Source organism: Lolium perenne, chromosome 5, assembly GCF_019359855.2.
Source record: "Lolium perenne isolate Kyuss_39 chromosome 5, Kyuss_2.0, whole genome shotgun sequence".
NCBI classification, from domain to species: domain Eukaryota; kingdom Viridiplantae; phylum Streptophyta; class Magnoliopsida; order Poales; family Poaceae; genus Lolium; species Lolium perenne.
Window position 1 is genome coordinate 26651733 of NC_067248.2, and position 22244 is coordinate 26673976.

Here is a 22244-nt window from a genome sequence, read left to right on the forward strand (position 1 = left end):
ACTCCGCCCTTCCGCCTACTTAAAGTATTCGTCGCGAATACCCCAGTACCGAGAGCCACGATACGGAAAACCTTCCAGAGACGCTGCCGCCGCCAATCCCATCTCGGGGGATTCAGGAGATCGCCTCCGGCACCCTGCCGGAGAGGGGAATCATCTCTCAGAGGACTCTTCACCGCCATGGTCGCCTCCGGAGTGATGTGTGAGTAGTTCACCCCTAGACTATGGGTCCATAGCAGTAGCTAGATGGTCGTCTTCTCCTAATTGTGCTATCATTGTCGGATCTTGTGAGCTGCCTAACATGATCAAGATCATCTATTTGTAATGCTACATGTTTTGTTTGTTGGGATCCGATGAATATGGAATACTATGCTATGTTGATTATCAATCTATCTATGTGTTGTTTATGATCTTGCATGCTCTCCGTTGCTAGTAGAGGCTCTGGCCAAGTTGATACTTGTAACTCCAAGAGGGAGTATTTATGCTCGATAGTGGGTTCATGTCTCCATTAAATCTGGGGGAGTGACAGCAACCCCTAAGGTTGTGGATGTGTTGTTGCCACTAGGGATAAAACATCAATGCTATGTCTAAGGATGTATTTGTTGATTACATTACGCACCATACTTAATGCAATTGGCTGTTGTTTGCAACTTAATACTGGAGGGGGTTCGGATGATAACCTGAAGGTGGACTTTTTAGGCATAGATGCATGCTGGATAGCGGTCTATGTACTTTGTCGTAATGCCCAATTGAATTTCACAATACTCATCATAACATGTATGTGCATGGTCATGCCCTCTTTATTTGTCAATTGCCCAACTATAATTTGTTCACCCAACATGCTATTTATCTTATGGGAGAGACACCACTAGTGAACTGTGGACCCCGGACCATTCTTTTACATCGAATACAATCTACTGCAATACTCGTTCTACTGTTCTCTGCAAACATCATCATCCACACTATACATCTAATCCTTTGTTACAGCAAGCCGGTGAGATTGACAACCTCACTGTCACGTTGGGGCAAAGTAATTTGGTTGTGTTGTGCAGGTTCCACGTTGGCGCCGGAATCCCTGGTGTTGCGCCGCACTACACTCCGCCGCCATCAGCCTTCGACGTGCTTCTTGACTCCTACTGGTTCGATAAACCTTGGTTTCTTACTGAGGGAAACTCACTGCTGTACGCATCACACCTTCCTCTTGGGGTTCCCAATGGACGCGTGTTGAACGGAAAGACATACGTCAACCACGCGCAGCATGGGCCTCCAAGAGCAGAGGTTTGTAGAACAGCAGCAAGTTTCCCTTAAGTGAATCACCAAAGGTTTATCGAACTCAGGGAGGAAGAGGTCAAAGATATCCCTCTCAAGCAACCCTGCAATCACGATACAAGAAGTCTCTTGTGTCCCCAACACACCTAATACACTTGTCAGATGTATAGGTGCACTAGTTCGGCGAAGAGATAGTGAAATACAAGTAATATGGATGTATATGAGTGGTAATGGAAATCTGAATAAAATATGGCAGCGAGTAAACATGCAACAGAACAGTAAATAAACGGAGATTCGATGCTTGGAAACAAGGCCTAGGGATCCTACTTTCACTAGTGGACACTCTCAACAATGATCACATAATAAAACCACTCTACACTCTCTTGTTGGATGACAAACACCATTAATTATGTAGGGCTACAAGAGCACCTCAATGCCGGAGTTAACAAGCTCCACAACATTCGATGTTCATATTTAAATAACCTTAGAGTGCATGATAGACCAACGCAATTATACCGAGTACTAACATAGCATGCACACCGTCACCGACAGGCTATGAAAGGGGGAATAGATCACATCAATACTATCATAGTAATAGTTAACTTCATAATCTACAAGAGATCACAATCATAGCTTATACCAAGTACTACATGATGCACACAGTGTCAACATTACATCATGGAGGAGGAATAGACTACTTTAATAACATCACTAGAGTAGCACATAGATGATATTCAAGTAGATCACAAAGAGAGAGATGAACCACATAGCTACGATAGAGCCCTCAGCCTCGGGGGAGAATTACTCCCTCCTAATCATAGGAGACAGCGATGGCGATGAAGATGGCGGTGATGTCGATGGAGATGGCTCCGGGGGCAATTCCCTGTCCCGGCAGGGTGCCAGAACAGCGACTTCTGTCCCCCGAATTGGAGTTTCGCGATGGCGGCGGCTCTGGAAGGTTTTCTGGAGTTTCGTCAATCCGTGTCGATGTTTTAGGTCAGGAGGCAACTTATAGGCGAAGAGGCGGAGTCGGAGGGGCCACGGGGCCCCCTCACACTAGGGGGGCGCCCCCCCCCCCTTGGGCCGCGCCGCCACCTTGTGTGGGGCCCCCAGGGCTCCCCTCTGGTGCCTCTCCGGTGTTCTGGAAGCTTCGTGGAATTATAAGGTTCTGGGCGTTGATTTCGTCCAATTCCGATAATATTTCCTTACTAGGATTTCTGAAACCAAAAACAGCAGAAAACAGGAACTGGCACTTCAGCATCTCGTCAATAGGTTAGTTCCGGAAAACGCATCAAAACGATATAAAGTGTGAACAAAACATGTAGGTATTGTCATAAAACAAGCATGGAACATCAGAAATTATAGATACGTTGGAGACGTATCAGGCAGCTCCTTGCCCGGGCTTTGGGAAAGCTTCTGACGCCGTGTACACCAAGTTTTGGGTAAAGCATGCTTCTCGACTTTACTTCATAGTTGATGACCCCACTATGATAACTCATGCCTCTCTCACAATTATTTTTATGCATGATTGCAGACCCATTATAAGGTGCCTGATGATATGGTTGAGCATGGGAAGGTGGTACTGACTAGGGCTTGTCAGAGGTTGACATGGCAACAGTGGTACAATCAGAAGCATACCTGCATCGGGCACTTCAAGGCTGAGCAGGGCACGAGGGTCAAGAAAGCTGACAATATCAGGGACGATACTCAGCTGACGAAGGATGATTACATGATGGTAAGTAAATTGTCAATGAGATTCTATGTTGCTGCATAGTTGGGATTGCATTATGTGTTCTTCAAATGAGTTTTGGTTTTTCAGGTTATGCCCCTATGGTGCGAAAATAAGGAAGACACATTTGAGGCGTTGGTAGCGAGGTGGGTTGGCGAAGACGCCGACTTCAACGCCAAGAGCGCGCGCAACAAGGCAAACCGGGGCACCGGAGGAACACAAAGTGCGGGAAGCCGCAGCACTGAGCGCTACAGGAAGCACAAGGTACATACATACATGGAACAACTTGCATTTATTTCCCCTCATATTACTACCTTATACACATAACATTTATTTTGCTGTGCAGGAGGCGGAACTCGGGGAGCCTCTCACCGAGGTGGGAGGGTGGCAGAAGATGAAGCTGAAGCAGCCCGATCTGAGTCAGCCTCAGCCCTCGCTGCCCGAGTACTTTGGCTTTGCCGAAGAGGAGTTGGAGAACTACTGCTCGGTGTTCAAGGGTCTTCATCCGGAGGTGGATGATCCTATTCAGCAGGAGACCGACTTGACGGCGATTATGGTGGCGGGGCGCGGCTCGGAGCATGGCCGTACGAAGCTTCTTAGTGGGGTGATCAAGCCGCAGGGGACCCTCACGCAGATCAGGTCTACCCTCACCGTCGGCCACCCACCGATCGCGCCTCCTCGACACCGTCGTACCGATGTAAGTTTTCTCATTTTCATCTTCTTTCCAACATTCATTCCTGAATGGTTAAATTGACGAGACTCCTTTTCTTGGAAATTGTAGGCTAACTTTGAGGCCGCCTACGCGGCCACTTATGAGAAGTACTTGATGGTTGTAGCAGACTGGGACCTCAAGAGAGCGGCTTGGGAAGAGTACCAGGAGGCGACGAGTCGTGTAAGTTCCAATCTTTTATGGTTCAAAGACATGACAAGTTCCACCTCCCCTTTATTTTATTTCCGCAGCGCTTGACCTCTAAACTATCTTGCAGGCGCTCAGGACGTTCTTCCAGACTGGAGAGAGGATCGCACTTCCGAAAGAGGAGCCACCTAGGCCGGGGCCGACTCTAGTGTGCCCATCGAGGGAAGCTTTCACGGCCACATACTACGCATGAACTCCGGTAAGTCATGTGCCTAACCAGTTGTCACCGCTTTCCTTTCCCATGTCTAAGATGCTAACTCTTGTCAAACATGTAGGGCACGGGAAGTTCGCGGAACCGACCCTCTCCTGGTTCGTCGCGCGAGGGCACACCGGTGCACCCCGGCCGCCATTCTCCCGGTGCTTCAGGGTTTTCTCCTGCTGGCGATGGTTCAGGCCATGGTTCTACCTCGGTCTACCTCGACAAAGGCCGGACGCCTGAATGGACGAGTCAAGAACTTGGTTGGTTCCCCTGATCTTAGTTTCCCTTAGCTAGGTGTCTAGCGGGCATGCGTCGATCGTGTGTGCCATGTGTCGAAGATGTATGATGATCGTGTGTGTGCCATGCCACATATTTGTATCACGATGATGTTGTTGCTACATTTGATATGATGACGATGATGATTATGTGATGTGCTACATTTGTGATGCATTTCAATGTATATTGCTGGTATTTTTGCTGTGCAGGCTGTGCTGCGCCAGAAATTATGCGAGAAAACCAAATGGCACAGTCTGTGCCGACGGCACAGCCCCCTGGATGTGCCAAATGGCACAGGCTATGTCGTCGGCACAGGAGGGTGGCGTGGCGCAGCTGCTGGCGACGCGACGCGGCGGAGCTGTGCCGATGGACATGGGCTGACGGCCTAGCCGTCGGCACAGAAGGTGGACCTGGGGACGCGTGGCAGGCGCAGGATGTCCGAGCGCTAGCCGTCGGCACAGTTTCTAGGCTGGGCTAACGGCCGTTTGGGCGTTGTGGGGCCCTCGAAGACGGTGCCGACGACGACTGTGTCGACGGCATCATCCGACCGTCGGGCTGGCGTCTGTGCCGATGGCCAGACGTGTGCCGATGGCCCCTGAGGCTGTGCCGAGGCCACATTGTGCCGACGACGAGGTGCCGACGGTTGTCGTCGGCACAGCCGTGGGCCAACGGCGAGGCAGGCTGTGCCGACGGCTGCCAGCCATCGGCCCCTCGGCGGGTTCCCGTAGTGTCGAGGTGAGCACGCGCAGAAAAAGGAAAAGTGGAAGTGGGACAAGCCACACCACATAAAATCATTGATAAAAGGAATTGAAGGAAGAAGATGGTACTACCTATCATCAAGGTTTAAAATAGCACGGTATTTCTCCGCTAATAGCGCACTATAGAATATCTAGAGGGTCCACGCTAAATTTTAGTAATTTTGCTCGTTGTGGTGCTATTTGCGAATAGCATGTTATATCGCGTTAAAACTTCTTAGCGTTAGCGCTATTTTTTCGGGCAAGTTGCTTTCACTTTTTTGTGGTGATGAAGTGCAATTTGTCGGTTCCACTTCTAAATCAGAAGATAATATCGCTAATGCTAATTTTTTTTGATAAATAATTTATACTATGTTGTTGCCCTGTGACATGCTGATGTTATCCTTCTAAAATATGTGTGATCTATCTTTATGTGTGGTTATGTATGTATGATTCAGTCAGTTTTGGACTACATATCCATTCATTCTAGTAAAATTATTTATTTTTAGACTAAATATAGTATTATTTTGATAACACTATTTGAAATATACCACGCTATTAGCACGATATAGCGTCCACAACGCTTAAAGGAGGTTGCCGCTATTTCATTTAGCACGCTATTTTAAACCTTGCCTATCATCCGAGGGAGGAAATTGTATAGTAAGAACAACCCCACTTACCTTGATATGGCCCAGAATTAAGCTGCATTAATGTATAACTCCGATCCTAAATCCTGACGCAAGGATTCACAAAAAAAAAAAAAAAAAAAAAAGCACACACACACATCAACCATTTCAGCAGTGCGTCTAAATCTCTCGTACAACTATTTTGCTGGCTTACTCATTAATGGGAAAACCATCTCTTTTTAAGATTGAGGATGGTTACAGAAATTGTCGCTCTGAATTTAATCAGTGAGCGATGTCCTGGGTGGTCCGTGTGTTCCAATGAGATCGTCGTCACCGGCCGTCGGCACTGCTTAAGACCAGCGTCCCAAAACTCAAAGGGTTTGTGGGCGGCCCGTAGGTTGCCACAGGCATCCTCGCCGGCAGGCTCGGCAATGGTGCTTCGAATCGCAACACGTTCACAGCTTGCCTGATGTACGGCCTCATGCCGCGATCGGGGTGCGCGCACCAGAGTCCGACGACCAAAACATACTCCATCTCTCGATCATCGAACTCGCCACTAAGCCGCTCATCGGCGGCACCAAGGATCCCTCCATCGCCATACAAGTCCCACACCCACTGAACCAGATGGACGACATCACCATTTTCATGGACCACAGCAGGGCGCCGCCCGCAGGCAACCTCGAGGAGGAGGACCCCAAAGCTGTAGACGTCCGACTCCACACTTGCCCTCCCTGCCAGAACGCTCTCTGGATCGATGTACCCCAACGTACCGGCCATGCCGGTCGTGTGCGATCTTCTGCCGTCATTGATGAGCCTCGCGAGCCCAAAGTCGCCAAGCTTGGCGATGAAGGAGGCGTCCAGCATGATATTGCTCGGCTTTATGTCCCTGTGCACCACGCGCTGCTCCGTATCTTGGTGTAGGTACAGAAGCGCGGAACCTAGGCCGAGCACTATCTCATACCTGAATAATGTAAAACAGTATCACAGTAAAGTGAGAATGCAAAATTCGCGAAGTGCTCATAAGAAAGAGTAAATTCATGCAGGATTATATGGAAGTATGGAACTAGGCAGACTGTCCGTAAGAAAAACATGTATTTGAAATACATACCTAACCGGCCATGCAAGCACAAAGTCCGGTCTGTACAGATGAGTGTCAAGGCTGCCGTTGTGCATCAGTTCGTAGACTAGGAGGAGCTCGTTGCCACCGTGGCACCAGCCGATGAGCTGCACGAGGTTCCGGTGCCTGAGCCGGCTAATGATGCATACCTCGGAGATGAACTCCTTCCAACCTTGTCGAGAGGTCTCGGACACCCTCTTGACGGCCACTTCTCGGTTCATGTCGCTCAGAAATCCTTGGTACACGGACCCAAAGCCACCTCTCCCGAGCGCCCTGTCTTCGGAAAAGTTATTGGTGGCGGTAGCTAGCTCGTTGTAGGAAAATCGCCGGGGGCCACCAACTCCTTGGTCAAGTTCGTCCTCCACAAGTGCTCCGCGGAAGAGTGTAGCCGCCCCTGCTATCTGTAGATGTTTGGTTATTTTCGTGGTAGCATTGTGCCTTTTTCGCCGGCGGATGAGGAAGCAAGCCAAGATGCCAATAGAGATGCCGATAGAAAGCAAGAACAGAGCAAACACGATGAATTGTACGATTAGTTGGTGGTCCATCCCTGACGAAACACCAACTTCTGCAAAAAAAAAGACGAGAAAAGACATCAAAGTTAAGCTTTTGAACTAATACCCCTGTTCCATAGTATAGTATGTTTTGGCAAACTAAAAACCTACAATATTACGGAACATAGATACTCCCTCCGGTTCATATTAATTAACTCTAATATGAATGTATCTAGACACATTTTAGTTCTAGATACATCCATATTGAAGTCAATTAATATGAATCGGAGGGAGTAGTAGAATATAGATTTTTCTACTATCACAAGCTTATTTCAAGGAATATTTTTGCTAATTCCAAATCAAAATCAAGTCCACGCCCTACATGGATTGATGGTCAACAATGGAGCAGCTAACAACATCGACTTAGACGTTGGACCTAACAAATCTATCTATCTATTTATTACTAAAAGCAAAATACATCTATCTATCTATTTATTACTAAAAGCAAAATACAATGTTTAATAGAGCCACTACATTAATCCACATCATTAGTATTATTTTAGCTGTTAGATCTATTATTTTAATGGTTAAGATTTAAAGATTTTACATAACATATACACGAGCGCATATTTTGTCACATACACGATATATCATGTTTGACACGTGCAGGAAAGAAAAATAAAAACAAAACGGTATATATATAGGCATGTGCACGTAAGTTCTGTTTAGCTCAGATCCATCTTCTTAGGCCGATCGATTAGTTTAGAAAGAAAGCGTACAACAGCTTCCTAGCAGAGTCCGTTTTGAAAAGAAAAAAAAAAAGAAAAAAAGATTTCCGATTTGCTGCACCATAGTTCAGTTCTGTTGGGCAGCGAGAGAGGAGCGCAGCGAGAGAGGAGTGCTGCGCGAGGGGAGGGGCCCTGCCCTGCCCAAGGCGGCGCCTTGGCCATGACGCCGTCGACCCCCTCGTCGTCCCCGTCCCCATCCCTGCCGCCAGCGTCGAGCCCGCGCGGACGCGAAGATCGGTGGCGCGGCGGCCGCGGGTCGGATTCGGAGGAGACTCCGCGGTCGCAGCAAGGTGCGTTCGATGGCGGGCGGGCGCGGCGCGGCGGCGACCGGCCGGAGCCCTCCTCAGCGCGCAGGGAGGTAAGGTCCTTGGTCTGCAGGGAGGAAGAGAGCGCCGCCTTCGACGAGCTCGATGACCTGGAGGACCCGCTCGACGATGTCGACGAGGAAGAGGAGGCGCCGTGGGAGGAGCCCACGCATGTGACCCGGAAGCGCGGCCGAAGGGCGGGGAAGAAGGTGGCGGCGAGGCCAACGCGCCCGGAGCGCGTTCCAGGCGCCTACGACGACTACCGCGGCTTGTGTCTCCTGTGCACGCAGCCCGGTCACCGCGCGGCGGACTGCACCACCGGGCCGGTCTGCTTGCGCTGCGGGGAGGCGGGGCACATGTCCAGGGAGTGCTCGCTCCCCCGCCAGCCAAGGCCGATGTCGCCGCCGGCGGATGCCATGGAGCCGGCCATGAAGCGCGCGAACGACGCGGGGCGTGCTCGCAGGGTGGATGTGCGCGCCGGTGACCACCGTGCGCATGCGCCGGAGGCTCGCCAGGCTGCGAGGGAGCAGGTCCATGCCGGAGGCCCACGCTCTGGGATGGACAGGAGACGGGTGCAACGGCGCGAGGCTGCACCACCTGCGGTCGTCGCCGCGCCGCGCCAGGCTGCGGCGCCGCCCAGGGCCATGGCCGCGCCAAGAAGAGATGCCCCACCGCCGCGGGCTGCCGTTGGGCGCCAAAGCACGCAGCTTGGAGCGGGCATGGTGGCCGTCGCTGGCGAGGTGCGCGCGGTGGCCCCAGTCCCTGTGGGTGACCGCGCCGTCGTGCCGGTGCTCCCCCAGGCCCGCCGTGCAGACGCGCTGCCGCGGCCGCGACGTGGCGCGGATGAAGAGGTCGTGCCCCTGGCGCTACGTGCACCGGCGGCGGGTGGCGAGCTTGCGCGTCGCCCTGCGCACGCGGCTTGCGTTCTCTCCAGGACGGTGGAGATCGACGAGGCTGAAGACGCGCTGTCAAGAGCGCTGCTCGCGGTGATCGTTGGCGTGCGTCGCGCGGTCACCACGGACGAGGTGGCAATGGCACTGGAGGACATCCACAGGCTGCAGCCGGGCAGCTTCTCGGTGCATTGCCACCGGCCAGAAGACTTCTTGATCTTCTTTGCAACCAAGGAGGATCGAGACATGGTGCTGCGGAACGAGGTCATCGAATCGCCGTTCTTCCGGCTGTTGCTCAGGCCATGGGCGCGCCGCACGCACGCGGCATCCGGCGGCCTCTGCGTTCACGCGGAGCTCGAGGTGGAGGGGGTCCCCGCCAATGCTTGGAGCATGGCGACGGCGGAGGCGATCCTGGCGCCATCGGCGTGGGTCGAGCGGCTGCACCCTCTCACTCGCAGTCGCGCGGACATGGGGACCTTCCGGATGTCGGCTTGGTGCTTGGACCCGTCGCTGATCCCACGCGAGATGGATCTCCACATCGTTGAGCCTGACGAACCGCCGTCGCCCGAGGACATGGCGGCGCCGGCACAGGCGGTCGTGCCACCGCACATCAATACCCTGGCATACCCCCTGATCATTCACGTGACATCGACGATTGACTTCCGCCGCAGCGCGAATCGCCGCGGTGCGCGTGATCGCTCGGTGAACGGTGAGGGGGGCACGCCGGCATGGCCAGCGAGGAGGCAGTACACCTACACGAGGGGCATTCCTGACACTTTGCCGGGGAGCGCGGAGGGCGGCAGCGCTGCTGCATCATCTTCCTCTGCGGGCCAAGGCGGTGGTGATCGTGGCGGCGGCGTTAGGACCCTGTCTTCCGGGGTGATCGTTGGTGAGACGGTGGCTCCGTCACGGGGCTCCAAGAAGAGGAGACGAGGAGGTCGTAAGGTCAGGGAGCTGCGGGCTCGCGCCGCGGCGGAGGCGGCCGGTGGCGGAGCTTTGGGAGCAATGGCAGCCGTTGGCGCCGTGGGTGAGCAGGGGAGCGAAGCGTGCGCCACCGCCACGCCAACTCTCGCAGAGGAGGCCACGCCGGTCCTTGCTACGGAGGATCATCGGCCGGTGCTGAGCGCTGGTGTGGACGCCGGGGAGGCTCTGGCTGCCATGGGCGCCGGCGGTGACCGACAGGCGGCGGCGAGCGCCATCGGTGAGGGTGTGTCGAGCTGTGCACCGATCCATGCACAGGTGGACCCGCTGGTCCACGGGCCGGTGCACCGTTCGGGAGACCGGGTCGTGCCCGTCCAACGGCCGGTCGTGGGCGCGGCCTGCGTCACGGTGGGGCCCTCTGCGGGCCGGGCTTTGGACGCTTCCCGTTCAAACCTGGCGGCGGAAGGTGGGGGCGGACCACGAAGCTTCCGCGTGGGTGCATACGAGATTCCCTTTCCCGCGCTGGGGTGTGAATCGGCGCCTGAGGAGCCCCCTTCCCTCCAAATCGCGACGCTGGAGGACGTGGCGGGCCCGTTTGTGCCCAGGCCGCTGTTGGGCCTGGACGCCTTCGCCAGCCCACCACCTTCCAAGGCTTTTCACAGTGCTGGGCCAGACAGCGCTGTTGGATCTGGTGGACGTGATGGTGCTGGGCTGGGAGCGCTTGCAGTGCATGGCCAGGAGCTCATTCTCTCGACTCCTTCTTCGCCGTTTGGCGCCAGGATGGAGGAAGAGAGCGATGATGAGGTGTTGGACGGTGAGATTGTGGCAGATCCGCCCCCTCCTCGGGATGGCGTTGACACTGGCGCTGCGGCACCCTCTAGTGCCACCCCTCCGTCGGTTTGCCATTTTGCCACACCTCCGCTGGTGTTCCAGAGGGCGCGACAAACACCGGTCCTCAGGGCGCCGGTTCCTTTGGCGCGACCAAGGACGCTGGGGGAGTTCCTCGAGGCTGCAAAGTCGCGCTCAGACGCTCTTCTCCAAACCCCAGCTGTGAGGAGGAGGTTGGTGGAGCTAAACTTCCAACCACGCCGCAGTTCACGGATCGCAAAACAGCCGGGTGGGATGAATGCCGAGATGAAGGCGGTGCGTAACCTGATGCGCAAGCTTGGCCTAATCTCCGGGGATGAGGCGCCGACAGAGGCAGCCCTTGATGCTTACCACAAGATGTACGAGCTCCCCCTGACGGATGACATGATCGAGGCAATCGCGGAGTTCTACGGTTGGACCCTCTCCTCGATCAGAGGCTGCTCCCCGCCGATGTTGGGGATGTCGGGTGGTCGCCTCGTGGAGGCATGACCCTCTCTTGGGTCGCTCGGGTGTTGTTTCATCGCTCTAATGTCATACGAACCTAAGGTGTTGGTGGCCAACGTGCGAGGCCTTAATGATCGCGCAAGGCGTACGAGTGTTAGGAGTGTTGTAGGTACCTCGGGTGCGTCCATTGTCTGTCTCCAGGAGACTAAGCTATCGGTTGTAACCTCTGCCATTGTTATGGAAGCGCTAGGCGCGGATTTTGATGCGTACTTCTGCTTGCCTGCGTCTGGTACTCGGGGTGGGGTGATTGTGGCCTGGATTAGCAGGGTGGTGCAGCTCGACAGCGCCCACATCGCTGCTAATAGTATCACTGCTAGGGTGGCTCCCTTGGGGGGGAACCATGGTGGTGGCTGACTTGTGTTTATGGGCCACAGGCGGAGGCTGACAAGATCGCCTTCTTGGATGAGCTGCGCGATGTTCGCAGAACCCACCTAGGCCCATGGGCGCTGTGTGGGGACTTCAACATGATCTACCGCGCGGAGGATAAGAATAACGGTAATCTAAACCGTAGGATGATGGGCAGATTTCGCCGCTTCTTGAACGACTGCGAGCTGAAGGAGATCTACCTGCATGGTCGTCGATACACATGGTCGAACGAACGTGAGACCCCTACTCTAGTTCGCCTGGACCGGGTGTTTGTCACGGTGGCTTGGGAAGAGATCCATAGTAGCTGCAGCCTGCGCTGCTTGGCGACGGTGGTGGCAGATCATTGCCCCCTCCTCCTTGACTGCACCACACAGTCAGCGGGGCGGAAGAGGTTCTAGTTCGAGCGATTCTGGCTGCGGCTGGACGGGTTCGACGAGGCGGTTCAGAGCGCCTGGGAAGTGGTTCAGGGGGATACCGACCCCTTCCGGCGACTCACCGCTAAGTTGAAGCTCACAGCGCGCCGGCTCATGAGCTGGAGTGACAGAAAGGTTGGATGCATCAAACTGCAGCTTATGATAGCGCGGGAGGTGGTGCTGAGGTTGGATATCGCCATGGAATCACGACTGCTCACCCCTGATGAGCGTCGACTCCGGGCACACCTCAAGCAAGCATACCTAGGGCTAGCCTCACTCGAGCGGACGATGGCTCGCCAGCGGGCAAAGCTAGCTTGGCTGAGGGAGGGGGACGCCAACACGGCCTTCTTCCACCAGCACGCGGCATACAGGCGCCAGAAGAATGTGGTTCATAGCTTAAGGGTGGGTGACGCGGTTGTCTCTGATCACGCGGCCATGGCTGAAGCAACCTTTGCGCACTTTGAGGGCCTGCTGGGCACCTCAGTGGCAAGGGCACACTCGCTGGACTTGGACTTCTTGGGCACCACACCAGAGGACCTCTCCGAGCTCGAGGTTGCGTTCACCGAGGAGGAAGTCTGGGATGTGATCAAACACCTGCCGTCGGGCAAGGCTCCTGGCCCCGACGGATTCACGGCTGAGTTCCTTCAGAGATGTTGGGGGGTGGTCAAGGCGGACTTCATGGCGGCCTTCGACAAGCTTTTTACGATGTGTGGGCGTGGACTCCAAGGCCTCAATCAGGCCCTGCTAGTCCTACTGCCCAAGCGCCCGGACGCTATGGCGCTAGGTGATTACAGGCCGATAAGCCTCATTCATATCTTTGCCAAGCTGGTGGCGAAGACGTTGGCTACTAGGCTGGCACCGCGGATGGAGTCGCTGGTGGATCGCAACCAATGCGCCTTCATTCGCAAAAGGTGCATTGATACGTCTCCAACGTATCGATAATTTCTTATGTTCCATGCCACATTATTGATGTTATCTACATGTTTTATGCACACTTTATGTCATATTCGTGCATTTTCTGGAACTAACCTATTAACAAGATGCCGAAGTGCCAGTTGCTGTTTTCTGCTGTTTTTGGTTTCAGAAATCCTAGTAACGAAATATTCTCGGAATTGGACGAAATCAACGCCCAGGGTCCTATTTTCACCGGAAGCTTCCAGAACACCCGAGAGCCGCCAGAGGGGGGCCACAGGGCCCCCAGATGATAGGGTGGCGCGGCCCACCCCCTGGCCGCGCGGCCCTATGGTGTCGTCGCCCCTTCGACCTTCTGACGCCACCTCTTCGCCTATATAAAGGTCCCAGACCTAAAACCTCGATACGGAAAAGCCACGGTACGAGAAACCATCCAGAGCCGCCGCCATCGCGAAGCCAAGATCTGGGGGACAGGAGTCTCTGTTCCGGCACGCCGCCGGGACGGGGAAGTGCCCCCGGAAGGCTTCTCCATCGACACCACCGCCATCTTCATCACCGCTGCTGTCTCCCATGAGGAGGGAGTAGTTCTCCATCGAGGCTCGGGCCTGTACCGGTAGCTATGTGGTTAATCTCTCTCCTATGTACTTCAATACAATGATCTCATGAGCTGCTTTACATGATTGAGATCCATATGATGAGCTTTGTATCGCTACTAGTTGTGTGCTACTCATGTGATGTTATTAAAGTAGTCTATTCCTCCTGCATGGTGTAAAGGTGACTAGTGTGTGCACCGTGTGGTTCTTGTCGTAGGCTATGATCATGATCTCTTGTAGATTGTGGAGTTAACTATCATTATGATAGTATTGATGTGATCTATTCCTCCTTCATAGTGTAATGTGGACAGTGTGTGCACTATGTTAGTTCTTGGTTTATTTTGCAATGATCTATTATGCTCTAAGGTTATTTAAATATGAACATTGAATTGTGGAGCTTGTTAACTCCGGCATTGAGGGTTCGTGTAATCCTACGCAATGTGTTCATCATCCAACAAAAGAGTGTATGTAGCACATATGAGAAAGAGTTATTTATTATGCGATCAATGTTGAGAGTGTCCACTAGTGAAAGTATGATCCCTAGGCCTTGTTCCTAAATACTGCTATCGCTGCTTGTTTACTGTTTTACTGTGTTACTACTGCTGCAATACTACCACCATCAACTACACGCCAGCAAGCACTTTTCTGGCACCGTTGCTACTGCTCATATATATTCATACCACCTGTATTTCACTATCTCTTCGCCGAACTAGTGCACCTATTAGGTGTGTTGGGGACACAAGAGACTTCTTGCTTTGTGGTTGCAGGGTTGCATGAGAGGGATATCTTTGACCTCTTCCTCCCTAAGTTCGATAAACCTTGGGTGATCCACTTAAGGGAAACTTGCTGCTGTTCTACAAACCTCTGCTCTTGGAGGCCCAACACTGTCTACAGGAAAAGGAGGGGGCGTAGACATCATGCATCCACGACAACTTCATGTTGGTACAGCAGACGGCTCGTTTCCTGCATAGAGGGAAGGAGCCGAGGGTGATGCTGAAGTTAGACATCGCTCGGGCTTTTGACTCAGTATCATGGGGTTTCCTCATGGAAGTTCTCCAGAAGATTGGGTTTGGACCGAGGTTCCGAGAGATGGTCTCTCTGCTTCTGGCCACGACCAGCACTCGGGTGATGCTCAATGGTGAGCCAGGCCCCCCGATCTGGCATCGGAGGGGTCTGAGACAGGGCGACCCCCTGTCGCCATCGTTGTTTGTCCTAGTGATGAACTCGCTCAACAGGTTGCTCGCCAAGGCAGCCGAGCTGGGTATGCTGCGGCGGTTGGCGCGGCGGGACCTGGTGACCTCTGTGTCGCTATATGCGGATGATGTGGTGATCTTCTGTCACCCGGACGAGGTAGAGTTGGGTGTGGTCCGTGAAGTCCTGGAGATTTTTGGACAGGCGTCTGGCCTACGCAACAACTTTGCTAAGTGCTCGGTGTCTCCGATCGCCTGCTCGGACGCGGAGGCTGTGGCTGCTGCAGGGCACATGGGGTGCCAGCTAGCGCCTTTTCCGGTGAAATACCTGGGTATCCCCCTGTCCACTAGGCGTCTGCCGGCCGAGACTTTCCAGCCGCTCTTGGACAGGATAGCTGACAAACTGCCCACTTGGCGGGCATCCATGATGCCGCAAGCCGGACGTTTGACGCTGATCCGAGCTGTGCTCGCGGCAATCCCGCTGCACCAGCTAATGGTTCTTGCCCTGAACAAAAAGACCCTCAGACAGATCAACAAGATCCTGCGAGGGTTCCTCTGGGTGGGCCGTGCAGAGGCCAACGGAGGTCACTGTCACGTGAACTGGGCAAGGGTGTGCCGGCCACTCCACCTAGGGGGGTTGGGAATTCCCGACCTGGCACGGATGGCCATAAGTCTTAGGGTGCGCTGGTTATGGAGGATGCACACGGACCCCCAGCGACCATGGCGCGGGCTGGATATGCAGTTCTCGAAGGCGGAGCTAGACATTTTTGCGGCTTCCACCTCGATGACACTGGGGAACGGAGAGTCCGCCCTCTTTTGGGAGGACCGTTGGCTGGATGGCAGGTCCATCAAGGAGATGGCGCCAGAGGTGTTTGCGCTGGTTCCTAAACGGCGCAGGAAGGTGCGTACGGTGCGGCAGGCACTGGTGGACCGCACTTGGATCCCCGACATAGCTGGAGCACCATCTCCCCTTGCACTATGGCAATATGTGCAACTATGGGTCAGATTGAGGGAAATCCAGCTCTCGGAAGAACAGGACACGATGACCTGGTTGTGGATGACGGATGGCCAGTACACATCCCACTCTTGCTATGAAGCCCTCTTCCAGGGGGGAATTACCTCAGCATCTTGGGAGTTGAACTGGAGATCATGGGCGCCTCCTAGGGTGAAATTCTTCCTTTGGCTGGCCTGTCTGGACAGGTGTTGGACGGGTGAAAGGCTGGGGCGTCGGGGATTACCGCATGCGCCCCGATGCCCGCTGTGTGACCAATCCGAGGAGACTATGACGCACCTGCTCACTGGATGCTCATTCTCCAGGACAATCTGGTTCGAGGTCCTTTCGTGGATCCGATCCACCTCGGGGCCTCCGGCTTCAGAGGGGGACTTCGCGGAGTGGTGGTCACAGGCGGTGCGGACCGCTCCCCGCCAGTTGCGCAAAGGTACTTCGTCGATAATCATGCTCACGGCGTGGTGGATCTGGAAACACCGGAATGCTGCGATCTTTGATAACGCACAACCTTCGGTGCCTTCCTTGCTCAACGACATCAAGACCGAGGCGCAACAGTGGGCGAGAGCGGGAGCCCGGGGTGTCCGGCACTTCCTTCCTTAGACTAGGTCTCCTTTCCTGGGTCGAGTTGTAATGCGGGGTGTTGGTCCCTTCGTGGACATGTACATATAACCTTTCTCTTTCTATCAATGCATCGAAACGCAAGTCTTTTGCGTTTTCGCGAAAAAAAAAAGAAAAAAAAGAGCAGAGATCAGCTAGCTAGCCATATGTGATTGAAAATAGAAAAAAAAGGGAAAAAGGCTACTCATTTATTTCTTATAACTTACTATCACGTAAATAATTGACTCAAAGTATGTGCTATTAACGGTACATATATAGACATATATGTGCACGTAAGTGTTTTTTAGCTCAGGTTCATCTTTTTAGGCCGATCAATCAGTTCAGAAAGAAAACATACAACCACTACCTAGCAGAGTCTGTTTTGAGAAAGAAAAAAATTATACAAACCAACTAGCTAGCCATGCCTGCTTGCAAATAGAAAAAAAGTAGACCAGCTAGCTAGCCTAAGTCCGTTCATGGGAAAAAATCGTAGTTATCTATTTCTTATAACTTACTATCACATAAATAATTGACTCAAAGTATGTGCTATTAACTGAATGCATAAAGTCCAAGATACATACGCAAGCAACAAACATGAAAAAAAAGGCCAACCCGTATACCTATGAATTTAATTTATGTGCCACCAGGACATGTGTCTCATCACTATAGAAAAAATGGCATTGCCGTGTCTTTGGCTCTTTGTTGTGTTCCAAAAAATGCGGAACACGGCAAATAATCTCTTTGCCGTGTTCCGGGGCCTCTTTGCCGTGTCTATTTGAAACACGGCAAAGACAAAACGTCCGGTAATGAATGATGACATCCATAATATTTTTCTGTAAGAAAACAAACTTATCTAAATGATTGCAGAAAATTAAAATCAATGAGTCAGTGGCTATAAATAAAAATTTAAACTAACATTCATGAAAGAAATGAGTCATCGATTCAAATGTTTCTGTAAAAAATCCCGTTTGCATATATTTATCAGTATGAGCTTTTTTTTACATCTATATATATACTGCACTATCAACATACCTCAGGAAAATATCTTCGGTCATCTCACAAAATAAATATAAATTAACAATAAGTTTGAAATTTTTCACGGTATATAATAAATTCTTGCCTTAATTTGTTTTCGTCGAAATACAATCATGTACAATATTTCAAAGTTATGCATTTAGGAATATATGCATATCTAAAAATTGTATATTTTTTCATGACAAAGAAGGTAAATGGGATGGAAAGTGTTTGTAAAAGATAAAATTAGATATTAAACAATTTTATAGTATTCCATCCATCCCATGAAGCGTGTATGAGATTTATCTAAATTTAAATGTACCGAGACACCAAATAGTATTTAGATACATATAAATTTTAATAAACCTCTGCCATGTTTCATAAGATGAAGGAACTACTAAAGGTGATGCCCTCTCATAAATTGAAATATTCCCGAATATATCTTTTTGGAGTCTTATTGTAGGGGGGTCCGGTCTGCGGGAGTGTTTTTTTACCTGCAAATCACTTTTTTCGGCCTACATTCACACACATGTTTTGCCCTTCCAGGTGTCTGCTATAGTTTCTCTAACACCATCTGACCTGCACTCATGTAACTCTCAGTCGACTTTTCTGACTAAAGAAAACTCCTAGTCGACCCAGACAAATGTATAGAAGGATCTTAGAGGAAATTATATAACTTACGAAAAATTAAAAAGTGGGCAATCTAATACACTTGTGCATCCCATTTACTGGTTTTTTTCTGATCTCGCGACATATGCATGAGTGTATTAGATTACCAGTAAACTAATCCTGGTATTAGAAATGCTGCCTCGCACACTTTCCCCCTTCCATGCTCTAACCCTGCTACAGTAGCTTTGAGGGGCTCTCCACCTTGACCGGGCCGTCGACGATCACTCCACCGGATTAGCTGGCCAGAGTTGGTTTAGGATGGGCGCCGGAGTAATCTAGGGCTAGATATGTAGGTTTCCTTGGGTGTTCCGACCTCTGCCAGCGTTTTGAGGGTTCTGCCCGTAGTAGAGGTGGAGCTCTGGATCTCGATCGCCGGATCCATGGCGCTTCTAGGGTTGCTGCTGCTCGTGCTGGTGCTTCCCTGGTCGAAGCTTGGCGTGGGAAGCGGCAACACCATCTCCAACAATAAATCGGTGGCCTCAAGATCTTCTCTTCTCGGATTTTGCTGCAAGATGGATAAGCTCTTGACAGGCCATGGTGGCGAGGGAGAGCGGAGTCTACCTTCAGGAAGGTTCCCTCTTTCTTCTCCCCTGGCCGGCCGTGGTGGCGAGGAGGCACTGAAGAAGGGTGGACCGATTTTGGATCCTGGAGTGGGATCTTGCATCTCCTGTTGTTGCTGCTCTTGCTTGAGTGGCTGCTTGAAGCTGTCGTTCCTGTCTTGCCATGGTGGCGAGGATGATTTCGATGATTTCGTGGTTGCTCTGGAGGATTTGCCTCAGCATCTGCCTATAGGATGCTATGGATCGTTGATCCTCTGTGCGGAACACATGGTGTCGCTGATCGACGCTATGATCTTAGGCCAAAAGGGCGGCCCGTCCTCAACCTCCATCGTGGAGGCCTCAACCTCAAAAAAAATTACATTTTTTTATTCTCTAACATTGATCGTTTTTAACTCTATCTACAATTAATTTTAGGTTAAGTTACACTCATAGTCTAACTTCTCAATTGGTCATTCATCCTCACGCTACTTCGACCCTAACACGCTTAACTTCTCCGTTTCTTCCGGGAGCGCTTCCATGAAAGAAACGGAACCTTGTTGATAATAGTACCATATCAATCCTATTAACCCCCTGATATCACAACTATTAATTATTTTGAATTTCAAATAATTATTTAAATAAACAACAATGATTGAGTAATAATAATATTTATGCGGAATTCAATTGTTGTTTTAAAAGAAATATAAAATAAAGAATTTCTGGCAAAAACTAAAATCTTCCTCCTTTCATATTTCCCTTTGAAATTTTGGCAATCTTAAAAAATCGCAAACAACCAATGACGTTGAAATTGGATGTAACTTTTTGAGACGATCATTTTGGTAGGTTATACATTTTTTTATGATGTCATATGCAAAAGATAATGCCATTTTACCAAAAATATTTTTTTCAAAAAAAATCAAAATTCAAATTTATTAATTTCTGCTAATAGTAGGTTGCCTAACATGCAAGAATCTCAAAAGATTTTTTATTTTTATTCTTTTTGCCATTCGTTTGAAACTTAAAAAGGTGGTCCAGCGAGGGTGCGTGGAGGAAAAACAACTCGGGACTTGTACCGACGGCTTGGCCACCATCATAGGGTTAGAGGGAAAAAAATCACGGCGTTGCCTCGCTGTCACGGCGGAGGCCCTGTGCCGATGACTATCATGTGCCGATGGCCAGAACGAGCATGTGCCGACAGTGGCCGTCGGCACAAACTTTCCCGTGCCGACGGTTTTGATGTGCGGACGGCCTTCTTAGCGACCTGTTCTGTTCGAGACCTCTGCCACGACCCCAATAAAAAGCAGTCGGCACAGGTTTTGGCCGTCGATACATTAACTTTTTTTGAAATCGAGGCAAAAGGTTTGCCTCGTTTATTAATTAAGAAAAAGGTGCCCAGTTTTTAGGAGAAAACCGGGCAAAAACCTACAACCACACGGCCAAGCCCACACAAGCAACACTTACACACACCCTCAACCAAGTCTAAGAAGAGACCCGAACAATAAAATCCCACCCACTCAAGCGAACACAAGAGACCACAATGTGACCCGACAAACACTCACTACCCAACACTCCAGCACCGCACAAAGACTGGCCGTGACATTGGGGGGCCCATCAAACAACTGTGGATCCAGGGTATGCAGTAGCCAACGTTGAAAGAAAGTCACACACCTCTCTAGCAACGATGGCACCGGGCACCGTAGGAAGCAACGCTGACATAGCAACCCCATCACCAAAAGGGGCTGCAAGCCTGTCGACTGCAGCGTCAACAACATCACTCTTCTCAGAACCAAGAGCCTGACTCAGCGGAGAGGCTACGACTAAGATCTCGTGCAAATCATTCCTCGTTTCCTTGGCACAAGGAGGCATAACCACAACATCACACAACTTTTGGAGCTCAGGCAAGACCTGCATGACCGGGGCCGTCACTGCCGAGCACGCCCCAACACGAGGAGAGAAACAACCATAGAAGCCCGCTCCGCTAACGCCCACCTTACCAACATCAGGCAAAACCAAAGGATCGTCAGGCGTTCGGGAAAGCCTCCAAGCGCAAGCACCCATCCGTGCAAGGAGTCAACCACCTCGAGAAGAGGACGGACGGACTCCTGCAGCAACGCAGCTTGCTTCTCCAAAGCGTATTGCAAATCCACCGAGGTTAATGTTGTGGGTATACTTCCTGGGTGTACCATCGACAGTGCCTAGATCCGGCAAGCCCGGGTGGCCCACAGACGGTGATGAGGCATGTGGCCCATCGGGCGGCCCAGTTGCTGTTGATCATGAAGGAAGAAGTCCGGCCCAGGATCAGTAAGCCGGATCCGTACCAACGTTAGGAGTAACCCGGATCCATGGAGGTCCAAGAGGAACCCGGATCCAGTACGACGTATATGGAAGGCGGATCCGTGACGTGCACGGCAAGATATTGTACCGTAGCTAGGCTGTCTGTAATCCGGCTAGGACTCTCCATGTAAACCCTAGATCCGTGCGCCTATATAAGCCGGATCCCGGGAGCCCTAGAGGCACAACCTGAACTCATTGTAACAACGCGAAAGCGCCCAGATAATTCCAGACAAGCAGCAGTAGGCCCTGTCATCGTGCAGGTGTTCCGAAGCTGGGTAACTCGCGTACCACCGTCCCGTGTGCACTCCGCCCTATGGCCCCTACTTCTTCTCCCCCTCGTGAGGATCCCTCCTCCGGGGTACCGTCGATTAGGCAACGAAAGTTGGCGCCCACCGTGGGGCCTGTGGCGTCTGGAGGCCGGAACCGGGAGGGTTCCGCCATGGGAAGCTACGACGACACCATCGCTGTGGGGCGCGTCCTTTACGCCGGAAATCTGCCGATCGTCCCTCCGGATGAGTGCTGGATTCCGGCTAAGACAAACCCCGTCAAGCTCTCCATCGTCCCAATAGGCGGCATACACATCTTCATCGGGGAAACCGTCGATTCCGACGGAAACCCACTGGTAAGTAACGCAGAGGACGCGACCGCCGCAGAGCTGGACGCTGTCGCGAAGATCCGATCTGAGATGCAGGAGCTTCCCAAGGAAGATTCCGCCTTGGATCTGGAAATTTCAAAGCCCACCCAATCCGCCCCTGAGCAGGAAACAACGGTGGAAGACCAATGCAGATCCGCCTGGGTCTCCCAGGTGTTAGAAAAGCAGAGGTGCCACTTCGTACACTTCTTGGCCCATACCGCCGGAACCGCCCCTCAAGAAGACGGAGCTGGTCCTGAGCAGGTGGAGGCACCGGAAAACAGCGCAGATCCGGATCAGGCTGAGCCTGTCGGAGAAAGCGAAGCCCCGGTTGAAGAGTCGATTTTG

General features: G+C 51.9%; 1 protein-coding gene across 1 annotated transcript in view; it reads right to left on the bottom strand.

The window, feature by feature from the left end:
• Positions 1 to 5775: 5775 nt before the first annotated feature.
• LOC127298704 (uncharacterized) overlaps positions 5776 to 22244 on the bottom strand; it is a 31656-nt gene continuing 15187 nt past the window's right edge. The window contains exons 2-3 of the mRNA XM_051328544.2: positions 6855 to 7428; positions 5776 to 6707 (exon numbers count right to left, since the gene is read on the bottom strand). Coding sequence (XP_051184504.1) covers positions 6077 to 6707; positions 6855 to 7428 — 1205 coding nt within the window. The 3' untranslated portion in view covers positions 5776 to 6076. The remainder of the gene's footprint in view (positions 6708 to 6854; positions 7429 to 22244) is intronic.